Source organism: Eubalaena glacialis, chromosome 2 (assembly GCF_028564815.1).
Source record: "Eubalaena glacialis isolate mEubGla1 chromosome 2, mEubGla1.1.hap2.+ XY, whole genome shotgun sequence".
In the NCBI taxonomy this organism is placed as follows: Eukaryota; Metazoa; Chordata; class Mammalia; order Artiodactyla; family Balaenidae; genus Eubalaena; species Eubalaena glacialis.
In genome coordinates, this window is record NC_083717.1 from 183,017,301 (window position 1) to 183,029,472 (window position 12,172).

The 12,172-nt window shown below is 40.3% G+C and overlaps 1 protein-coding gene across 1 annotated transcript in view; it reads right to left on the bottom strand.

The window, feature by feature from the left end:
• Positions 1-5,952: 5,952 nt before the first annotated feature.
• Positions 5,953-12,172, bottom strand: part of CATSPERB (cation channel sperm associated auxiliary subunit beta) — a 126,580-nt gene continuing 120,360 nt past the window's right edge. The window contains exons 24-26 of the mRNA XM_061181498.1: positions 11,835-11,935; positions 11,059-11,133; positions 5,953-6,087 (exon numbers count right to left, since the gene is read on the bottom strand). Coding sequence (XP_061037481.1) covers positions 5,953-6,087; positions 11,059-11,133; positions 11,835-11,935 — 311 coding nt within the window. The remainder of the gene's footprint in view (positions 6,088-11,058; positions 11,134-11,834; positions 11,936-12,172) is intronic.

The following is a 12,172-nucleotide window of genomic DNA, read 5'->3' on the forward strand; positions in this document are numbered from 1 at the left end:
TAGGCTGGTGACTTGCTTTAGCCAATAGAATGTGGATGGTGTTGTACCACTACTAGGCCCAAGTGTGGCAGCTTCCCCTTTTGCATTTTTAGGAGCCCTGAGCTGCCATGTAAGAGGTCCTGCTACCCTGGTAGAGAAGCTACATAGAGAGGCCATGTGGAAAAGTGAGAGGCCCTGAGACTAGATGGAGAGAGAAAGAAGCTCAGAAATCAGGTGCCCAGCTGAGCCCAGCCCCCAGCCAACGTGCCAGCTGAAGGATGTGCAAGAGGGACCATTGGCAAGACCAGCAGAATCACCCAGCTAAGTCCAGCCCAGGCTACCGTCTTGAACAAATAAAGTGGTTGTTGTTTTTAGTCACTAAATTGTGGAGTTGGTTACATAGCAATAGATGATCAAAGCAATGAGGTAAGAGTGAGATCTTAATATTTGACATCTAGAATGAGAGTAGTAACCATCCCTGTCCTGCTGGTGTTGGGCTTGGCCATGTGATTTGATCTCATAATGGAATATGAGCAGACATGATGTACATCCCTCACGGGCTTCAGATAGTTCAGATGGTTTGGCTGGGTCTCTTGTGTCTGGACCTGTGCCATTAGAAGAGCTGCCCTGGTGGGCCCTGCTCTTTAGCCTGTGTTCCAGAATGACTGACATGTGGGGCAGATCTAGCGGATGCAGAACCAGCACAGCCGATCCAGAGACCGGTGAGCAAGAAACAGATGCTTATTGTCACAAGCCACTGAGAGTTGAGATTTGAGGGTTGATACTGCTGTAAAAACTGACTAATATGCTCGGCCAACCAAGTATCATCTAAATTCTTCCTTCAGTGAAATCTTTGCCACTTCCTAATATGCCTCCCTTTGTAGACGAAATCTCAAAATCCGTCCTTTTGTCAAATGGTGGATTCTGACTCAAGCAGGAGAGTGTTAAGCATAATCAGAATAGAAAAGAGTTACACGATAGAATTGCCAATTATAGAATGTGCTCATTTCATTGTTAAAACTCCAAGGAAATTTTTATGGACGAGGACTTTTGAAATGTTTGACCAAAGATTGAAGAATATAATATGTGATTATTCTCAATTCATTGTCATAGTGATACTGTATTTGATATGCTAGCTAAGGCTGCTGGCTGGGGTTCTAAGGGACTGGACTAACTAATGCAAATCTAGCCCAATACCTGCACCACGCTAGGTGACACTGAAAGGCCAGAAAGCACCTGACCCAGCAGAGAGAGAAGAGTTCAAAGACTGACAGCACCCAGAAGTCTGTCTCCCCTTTCTTGTCATTAGGGGCAGATTGATAAGAGAAGCATCTGAATCTTTTAAGATGTGCTCCCTGACCTTCCCTGTATAATAGCTAACACTTCCACAGCACTTTCTAGGGGCGAGGCTCTGTTCTAAGCACTTTACATATATTAACTCCTTCAATTCCCAAGCAATCAAACGAGGCAAGCAACAACTATTATATTGGCAAAGAAACTGAGACACAGAGAAATTAAATAACTTTCTCAAGATGACACAGTTGGAAACTGGATCCCTGATACTGATAGAAATGAGAGGTGCCTAAGATGACTACACCCTGTGTGCTCATTATAGTGACAGCAGAGTGGGCACAGTAATCATGGTACAGAGACAACCATTAAGGGCCCTGGCATATTGCTCCATGTCAAGCACAGGCCTTCCCCTGGCTGGGTAGCAGTACACTGTTACTATTCTGCACTCTGGCTCTGTGTCCCAGTCTAGTGGGGAGCAAGGTGATCACCTCATTATGCAATAGGACATTATGTTGCAAGGACCTGAAGAGCATAAAGAAACAACTTCCTAAGACATCTTGGTAAGATTCATGTGTGATGAGATAGAAGGTCAAAGTTGATAAGAATATGCTGTAGCAAAGTTTGGATTAATTCAGTATTATGGAGCTTGTGAGGATCTCCCATTCCAAAGTAAAGAACAGGCCAGAGCACCACGCATTCCCTACCACGAAGACAAACAACACCTGGAAATGTGAGGCCATACAGACAGCATACCATTTAGAATTCCTGCTCTAATAATTTTGGTTCAAAAATGGACAGCTTTGAGTGGGACCTAGCCCAATTCAGGCTGCAGTACAAATTGGTTACTCTTCTCTCATGACCCAGCAGACCTGTGAACAAATTTAAGCCTTGTTTGTGTCAAGAACTGTGAAGGATCTGAGGTTTTTATCCTACTTGTTAACTAATGAGGTAGTTCTGGGAATGCTGGGTGAGGACAGAAGACACCTGAGACAAAACAAAGGACTGTTTATTACTTTCAACAACAGCAGTAGCCAGAGTATTAGCATCTTTGCAGCACCCTGAGCCCCAGGGTAACACAAAGCGGGCCAGATGACACGTGCACATATGGCATTACCTGAAAGGAACCCTGAACTTAGGGAACTAGAATCTTTTTTTTTTGGCTGCGTTGGGTCTTCGTTGCGGTATGCGGGCTTCTCAGTGCGGTGGCTTCTCTTGTTGCAGAGCATGGGCTCGAGGCATGCGGGCTTCAGTAGTTGTGGCATGAGGGCTCAGTAGTTGTGGCTTGCGGGCTCTAGAGTGCAGGCTCAGTAGTTGTGGCGCACAGGCTTAGTTGCTCCGTGGCATGTAGGATCTTCCCAGACCAGGGCTCGAACCTGTGTCCCCTGCATTGGCAGGAGGATTCTTTTTTTTTTTTTTTTTAAAGATTTATTGATTGATTGATTGATTGCTATGTTGGGTCTTCGTTTCTGTGCTAGGGCTTTCTGTATTTGCGGCAAGCGGGGGCCACTCTTCATCGCGATGCGCAGGCCTCTCACTATTGTGGCCTCTCTTTTTGCAGAGCACAGGCTCCAGACGCGCAGGCTCAGTAGTTGTGGCTCACGGGCTTAAGTTGCTCCGCGGCATGTGGGATCCTCCCAGACCAGGACGCGAACCCGTGTCCCCTGCATTAGCAGGCAGATTCTCAACCACTGCGCCACCAGGGAAGCCCCGGCAGGCGGATTCTTAACCACTGCGTCACCAGGGAAGCCCTATTCAGAATTTTCCAATCAGAAAATCTGGAAAGAAGTTATTCTAATTTCCACGTATATTTAAGTGCTGTGTTATAATCAAACATTTAAAATTTTAATTACCCATAGGGAGACACAATAATCTTTTCAGCACTTTGGGACTCTAAACAGTTTAATCCCTCACAATTTGCCTCTGGCCCTATCCTCAACTCACTTCACAAAAAGAAGTGAGGCAATGGGTGGATGTTTTGGGGATTAATTGCATTACTGTTACTCTGTCATCCAGAAACAGGTGGTCTTATGATATAAGGAAGCCTACTGAACGTTCATGCACAGTGGTCTCTTGGACACTGAGATTTCTCTGGCTGGATGAAATATATGTTCCATGTTGGAAATCCCCAGTATACAGGGATGTTTGCTAGCTAGAACACATTAATCTGGGAAATAAGGGGTGGAGAGTGAATGGTTATTTTTAGATTTCACTTAATAAACCTACCAAAATTTTTGTTTTTTTGTGTTCTAAACTTTGAGCTCTGATAATCAAGTGGCCTATCTCACCAGTGTAGAAATACCAGTGAAAGCAATAATGATCCCACTGAATTGGAAACCAAGACAGCCATGTAGCCATTTTTGGTTCCTGGTGTATTAGGAAAACAGGCACAAAAGAGGATAATCAACCTTACTGAGGAAAAATAGAGATGCTATAACACACTGAGGACCAAGATTAATTGGGTGGATCCAAGGCCACAAACTTCTACTACCAAGGATAACCCCGGATATCCTTGGTAAACGTCAATGGATAAAATCAATGGAAAAAAATCAATGGAAAAAATAAAAATCAATGGAAACTAACTTACAGAGTAATAGATATCTGATTACCAAAGGGCAGATTTACCAAAGGCTTGGATCCTTCACAAATGAAGACATTTCATTCTGCTGGGCAAAGGATCCTAATCAGGCGAGGTGCTGTTCAGAGGCAGGGCAGCACATGGAATGTGTGGTGGAGAGAGAAATCTAATGCCAGCTTTAGCGTTAGTTACAGGGTCATAAACAATTCACATTTCTTGACTTTTGCTAAAGTATAATAATCATCACCATTTCCTCCTTTTCAACCGAAATTAAGAGAAATTGATAGCACCTAGAGATTCTGGACTCCCAAGAACAGTGGCTCTATGACGTTACTTCTGGACCCCATCATTAGATATGACTTTGGATGGTGTTTTTGGGGGGAAGAGGTGAATGAATTTGTGGTTACATGTAGAATGAATTATCTTAGCAGGGGCATCTTTGAACACACAGGAAGACAGATGTGTACACGGCATGCATCTACATGCTCAAATAGCCAAAAGATGACATGTATAGAGCACAGTACAGAATCTTAGGTTAAATAACTTTCCCAAGATCACACAGCTAGTAGGTGATGGAGCTAGATAAAAACCAGGCTGTAAGACATTAATACTAGGGGCAAATGAGTGTGGGTTATACGAGAACCCTCTGTACCACCTTCACAACTTTTCGGTAAATCTTAAACTATTCTAAAAAAAAGTTTATTAAAAGAAGAAACACAGGTTGTTAGACTCTGGAGCTTACATTTTTAACTTCTGTGCCATGTTTTATCTCTAGAGCCCTGGCCCAAGTGATGTTCTGAGGTGTTGACAAACTCCTGTTTTCCTAGGTCTCCAGAATGGTTCTCATTCCTCCCCGTGGACAAGAACTGATTGTCCAGATTTTGCTTTGATTTTCTGGCTTTCTGTAGTATCCTTCCAATAAATGTCCCTTTTTATTATAATTAGACAGAATGGCTTTCTATCACTTACAACCTAACAACAACAGCTAACACTTAGAGTATTCACAGAGCCAGGCACTGTTCTGATTACTTTGCATGTATTAATTCATTTGACCCTCACAACAGCCCTATTAGGTAGGTATTAATATTATCCCCATTTTACAGGTGAAAACACTTAGGCACACAGAAATTAAATAATTTGCTCAGGTCACACATCTAGGAAGTGGCAAACCTGGGACGTCTGGCTCCGGAGTCTAACTGTTGTATCTACCTTGCCCACTATCCTCTCAAAAGAACTTTCATGATACACAGGTACAGCCACGGTTTACAGTTCTCAGAGCTGGGCTCTCCTGGACCGGATGCCTAGCCTCTCCCTATGTTGTCAAGAGCAGTCTGCAGCTCCTCCTGAGTTTTTCCAGGAGGGTGTCACTCTCTGATCTCCAAATGCATTGGCCATCTTCTGACTACCTGGGGGCAGGTGCTCTGAGAGTACACAGAGGTGAATCTTTTGGAATTCTACATGTTGCATGTAGTTTTGTAAATAAGTACCTCACCCAGACCCCGTGTTCGTCCAACCCCACGATGGGGGTCACAATTCATTCCCTTTAGGTGTTACAATCTGGTTTTGAAGCTGCCTCAAGAAACCCAAATGGTTTCATCTTTAATTTCCATGAGGCTCTGAAGGCACACATGGACAGGAGCCTCCTTTATCACCTATCTTTCCCTGGCAGGATTGCATTCTACTCATATTCCAATCTGAAAAGGGCAAGGCCCAGAATGGGCTCCAGTCAACAAAAGCTGAAAAATACAGAAAACCCATTCCACACAGAGATGGTTATCATTTTGTATTTTTCTAAAAACCTCAAGGAAAATCCTCTATTATAAGTGTTGACATAAGAAATTTTCCATGTATTCAAAATAAGAGAATGGAATGGTAAACATGTTGACAAATAGCAATTTGGGTTAAAATGGTAATTCTATAGTATTTTAGCTAGTTTTTACATTAACATTTAAATATATTTTTTTTCTAGGAGTTGTCTAATGAAACTAGGAAATAAAGAGAAAATTATGATTACCATTTGTTCACTATTCAGATTTTCAGTCGATGAGCCAGCTAATTAGCAGTAATATTTGTTGAATTCACATTGTTTGTCCTAATCAATTTTTTCATGTATCCCATGGGTGGATGTTACGTATTTGGAACATAAATGCTATAAAAATTAATCCCCCTAGCAGTACAGCTGCTGCGAGGGCAATAAGTGTGTGTCCTGGAAATGGCAGAGGGGCTTCGTCAACATAAATCTGCAACAGAAAAAGCAAAGTATTTAAGCTTTCTGAACTCAGTAATTCAAAACGCTGAACTTGACATGATTCCCACAGTGGTGGAGACATTGTTAGTCATTTAGCAACATTCCGTCCAGACTGATATAGATATTTACCTTCCACAAAGCTTACAAACAGTCTCTTGACAATTTGACAGGTGGTGAATTTCCACATGATACACAGGGAATAGGAATTCGATTTATATCCTATTCCTTTATCCTATGTCTTTAGTGGCAGAGGCGGGCAGATAGAACACTTACACAGCAGGAAAACATTCTGTGTTCAGTTACAGAGGAACAGGCAAAGTGCTGCGGGAACATGGTTAGAAGTGCCTAACTGCTTAGAGTTATCAGGTAATGTGCTTCCTGAGCTGGATCTTGAAGAATAAGAGAAGGAGGAGAAGGTACATTCAAGGTAGAGGGAATAAGCATGGGCTCTTCCAAACTATCCTCTGTTTAGAAATCCTCTGTACAAGTGCTAACGTTGGGAAATTTCTGTATATTCAAAATGTTTCCTCTGCTTGAATGGCTAATTAATAAAAACAAGTTCCTGGAGGGGAGACAGGATCATTGACAGAGGCACAGAGTCATCTTTTTCTCTGAGACTAGAGGCAAAGATGGGTGCCATAGACATTATAAGTAGAAGTGGGGGCATATGGAGAATAAGGTGGTTCAAGCTTATGTTTTCCCAGTGAAGTAGGAAGGAAGATCATCTTTGGAGGTAGAAGAAAGTAGAGATGAATGAAAACAGGATGGCAGGAATGTGGGAAAATGCCAGGACAAGATAAAGGATTAAAAAGCTGCTTTAGGGTATAGATCAAGTTAAAGGTATCTCCATCCTCCCAGTGACCTAAGGATGTATCTGGTTTTTAAGAAACAGTCCCATAAGCTATGAGTTCTTTTATAATTTCTCTCACATTCATTCTTTCTATTCCACTTTTGTTGCTGCTATTGTGAGTTTTAATACCTCACTTTGTATAAATAAGCTCCCCTAACAGCTTTCCATGCTGTCAATCCATGTTGACATAATAACTTTGCCAGATTAATCTTTATAAAACATCAGTCTGTCTATAAAAATTTTTTTTAAACAAAGAGAGATTGCTTCATTTGTGACGAGAAGAATCTTGACTATATAGAACTGGTACCAGAAATGGAGTATTGTAAGCAACAGAATTTAGAAGGTGGATCTGGCCAAGTGGTGTGGAAAGCAGTGAGAAACTGTGCTTTCCAATCTGGGAAGATAATTATCTTCATGGTAATGGACCAGCTGGTTTAACCATGTCCTATTGTACTTGGAGGCTCAGACAATGTGCCCAATGCTACTGGAATTATTGGGGATTTGATAGACAAATATTACATATTGGATATGATATGCTACTTGTGGTTTTCAATATGGTGCTACAAGATACCAAAAATCTTTCTTTTAAAGGTGGCCCACCAGAGGAGGTTGGATAATTAGCTTTGTAAGAGTGATCTAGTCTGTTTGTGGTAAATGAGAGAGACAATTGTGCGCTACATGTAATCTCAAAACTGAATTTTCTTTTCTATGCTAAAGTTAGGAAGAGCCAGAGGAAACCACCCATTGTAATCATAATCAATCTTTTTCTCTGTTCTGCTTCCTCAGCGTTGGATAACTCCCTCCATTGTCCCAACAGTCCTTATGGCTGACAGTAGCTCCTGGGGCTGCAAACTTCCTTGTTCAATGTCATTAAGAAAGATCAAGTCCATGTCCCAGCACTTCGAGCAAAAGTCCTGTGATTCACTCTGACTGGGCAGGCGTAAATCATGTGCTCATCCCTGAACACCCTTTTTCAAAAATGTTTAATAGTTTCTCATTGTTGACAGGAATGTTCCAAAGTTCTCATTCGGACATTCAAGGTCTCCCACAATGGGACCCTAACCTACCCACTTTCTTATATATAACCTTACATTCCAGCCAAATGGATCTACTATTGAAGAGATTGCTTTATGACTTCCTATATCTGTGTCTTTGCTGCTGTTATTCTTTCCACCCAGAATGCCTTCCTTACCCATTTCTGCCTAAAACAAAATTTCAGTCACCTTATCAGAAAATATAAAAATTTCACTTGCTTAAGTCGTCTATTATATTTCTAAGAGTAGAAACCTCTGTCACCTGTGAATCCTGTGTTCTCCAGCTAAACTGCTATCTCTAAAGTTCTTGAAAACAGTTTTTTCTTAAATGTTTCCCTCCCAATCTTCTATGATTATCTAAATATTCCATGCCATGTCTAAAAAAAAGTTGAACCCCAGAATCATAAAAGAGTATGTTCTAGACACAATGTCTTTTTATCATCAAAATACTTCAATTTGTGCTTCTTTAACGCAAAGAATTCACTTAACCAGAGTGCAGTTATCAAAACCAGGATATTAACTCTGAGACAATGCTATTATCTAATCTCCAGATTTTACTCAAATTTTATCAATGATTCCAATAATGTCCTTTAGGATGAGAGAAAATCCAAGATCATGCTTTGCATTCCATTGTTTCAGGATACTTGCAAAAGTAGATTTCAGGAACCTTTGTCTTTTTCTATTGTTTCTTAATGATTCTCTTCCTTTATTAACTATGCAATCACTTCCTATTTTTTTGTATTCATTTTCGTGGTCCTTCCTTCATTCCTGAAGCTTTGTTTCTCTCTGTTGACACTTCTTTTTAGCCTGAAGAACTTCCTTAGGCATTTTTTCAAAAAAGTTCTGTCTACAGTGGATTATCTTATTTTTCCTTCATCTGAAAATGACCTTTATTTTCCCCTCATTCCTCAAGGATATTTTCACTAGCTATAGAGTTCTGGGTTGACAGTCCTTCTTCCCTACACTACAACTGTCCCCAGTACATTAAGGATGTTGTACAACTTTCTTCTTCTGTGGTTTCTGATGAGAAATCAGCAGTCATTCAAATTGTTGTTCACTTACATGTAGTGTTTTTCTCTGGCTGCTTTCAAGATTTTTCTTTGTCTTTGATTTTTAGTAGCTTGATTATGATTTAGGCATTCAGGTGTAGTGTTTAGGCATGATTTTTTTTAAGTTCACTTGTTTGGGATTCATTAAGCTTCTTGAATTTGTCAATTTTGTGTTCACCGAATTTAGGACATTTTCAGCCTTAATTTCTTCAGTTTTTTTTTCTTTTTTTTCCGTGTACTAATCTCTTTTTTCCTCTCCTTCATGGACTCTGGTGACATAAATGTTAGACCTTTTGATACTGTCGCATAGATCCTTGAGGCTATTCTTTTTAAAATCTTTTTTCTTCAGGTTGAATTTTTACTGATTTATTTTCAAATTCACTGATCCTTTTCTCTGCAATACCCATTCTGCTATTGAGTCCATCCAGTGATTTTAAAATTTTAAATATTTGTACTTTTCAGTTCTAAAATTTCCATTGGGTTTTTTTTTTTTTAATAGCTTCTATTTCTCTGCTGAGAATTTCTTCCTTTCCCTTTCCATTCATTTCAAAAGTGCTTGCCTTTACCTAGAGCATGGTTATAATAGCTGGTTTAAAATATCTGTCTTGATAATTCCATTTGCTGTCCTTTGCTGATTGTCTTTTCTTTCCCTGAATTGCTTATATTTTCTTAATTCTTGGTATACTGAGTAACTTTGGATTGTATCCTGGATATTTAAGATATTATGTTTAGAGACTTTGGGTCCTGTTAAAAATTCTCTGGAAAATGTTGAATTTTTTGTTTGTTTCAGCAGTCAATCACACTGGTTGCATTCAGATCACAAGTAATGCCTTACTGTCTGTGGGTATGGCTCCAATGTCTGCTCAGTTTTCAAAAAAAGCCTTAGCTATGCTATCATGTCTTCCTGTCTCCTTTGCCACTTAGGGGAACTTAAGTGGGTGTTTATATTGTCGTTTTATTTTGAAGCCTTTGCTAAGCTTCTTTAGGTGTGTTCTACTCGTGTGCTGCTTGGTACTTGCGCTAGTACATATACACAATTAGGAATCTCCTCCTCCAGCTCTCTTCTCTTAGGGATTTCCCCCGCACTCTCTACTCCTAGAGGCCCTTTTCCTTAGTCCTCTGGGAAGAAAGCTGGGATTCATTAGAGTTTTAGCCTTCTGTACTACTGTACTGTTCCATGAAACTGGGGCTGACCTTGGGACAAAGAGATGAGAAAAAGAGAGAAAAATAATGGGGATTTTCTCTCATGCTCCTCATATGACAGATGCTTCTTTTCCTAGATCTAGTGGGATGGATTTTTTCTCAGGGTCTTAGATGTCTGCACTGCTGCCATGGCACCCATCACCACAGTTGTGCAGATTCATTACTGAGGCAGGGCCAGGATAGAAAAAGGAAAAAAGAGAGAGTAAGAGATTTTGTTTTTGATAATGTGGTACCAGTATTTGACAATGAATGAGCCATTAATCAATTTAATCAAATCCTTATTCCTTCCCACCCGCCACAGGCAGCAGATATCATTACATGAATAAACAAAAATGAGTCATTGAACATCATAGGGTGATTTGGAGAGACTGATTTTGGTTTCCAATTCTTTTGGATCTTGACGGCTTTGGGAGTATTTAAGACTCTACCGTTACAATGCAAATAACCAAAGGGAGGATAATACTGGAAACTAAAGTGTTACAGACATAGGTCTCTGTGGGGAGTTGGCGGGGGGGGTGGGGGTGGGTGGGTGGTGGTGTCAGAAAACCAAGCTAAATATGGAAGGTGGAGAGGGAACAAAAACAAATACAGGCACTTATTAAAATTTTCCCAGCATTAACTGGTCCTGCAACCTATCAAGGGCCCTAACTTCATCACTGCTGATAATGTCACCACCAGTCTCCAGGGTCCCCCATCTCCAGGTCTTGTCTATCATACAAATTCTGCCATTTTTTTCTCTTAAGTGTCTCCTGGACGGATGCCTGTCATATTACGTCCCCAGCCATCACTCCCTTGGATACCACTGGATACCTGTGCCTTCACTATACCTGAAATTCTTCACCTAAGTTACAAAACGAGACCCCCGGAACAACAGACACTCTGAAGTGAAAGAGCTCAGAGCCCTGTGGAAGAAACACACCAGGCATTAGCAACATTGACATGTATGTTCCTTTAAGTAAAAATATACACTGGGGCCACTTTCCCTACAGATTCTGCATAGAAAAATTCCAATCTCTTTTCTAAGGTTCTTGGGCATATACTTCATGTATCAAAATAAAAATGGAGGGAGAAGGACAAGAGTTAGAAACAGAGGGATTCGATAGCTGACACTTTTTTCTTTTTGAATGAAGAAACAGAAACATAAAATCTAACATGGCCTTGATGAGTACTTTGGGCTAATCCACATATTCATGGTTTTGAGATGTCCCCTAACTTTTATTGGCTTTCACAACAATCACCTAGATTATGTCAACTTGATGTGTTCTTAGGGGCAGCTGAACCCAGAAGACATGTGTCTGTACATGTCCAGGTGAAGAATACTGAGCCCATTTCCCCCTAACTTTTGGAAACACCTTTTCTGCTCCACCTTGATAATCTATTAGTCTTGATTTTAGCTCAAAAAATGGTAAGTTAATGTTAAATTCAACATTCAGATATCTTTAGAAATATTATAATAGCATCAAGGGAAATGGAGGAAAAATAAACTCCAAATAGCGATGCTATTTCCACCATTCATGGATACCTATCCTTTAAAACTAAAACCAAAGACATACAGGTTTTATCCAAACTCAAAACAGGAAAAATAAAAATGCTGTCAACTTACCTTTATACTTAGGTTGAGGCCTAAAGGATTATACACTGGAGCATGAAGAATCGATTCTAAGTAGTCTTTCATTTTTTTTACATTTTCTGGCACAGTGTGTTCTAAAATTACACAAAGTATATTTTAAGCACATGTATGCTATTTTCTCATTCTGTGTAAAGCTTCTTAAATACAGTAAGGTACAATGAAAGATTCCACTCCATAACATGGCTAAATTATACATAATTTTAGTTCTGCTTGACTCTGTGGAGAATATAGTTAGAGGAAATTAGGCCTAGCATCTGACACTGCATCTTCTCAGGGGCATCGTCAAGAAGGATGACCTCTTACCACCTTAA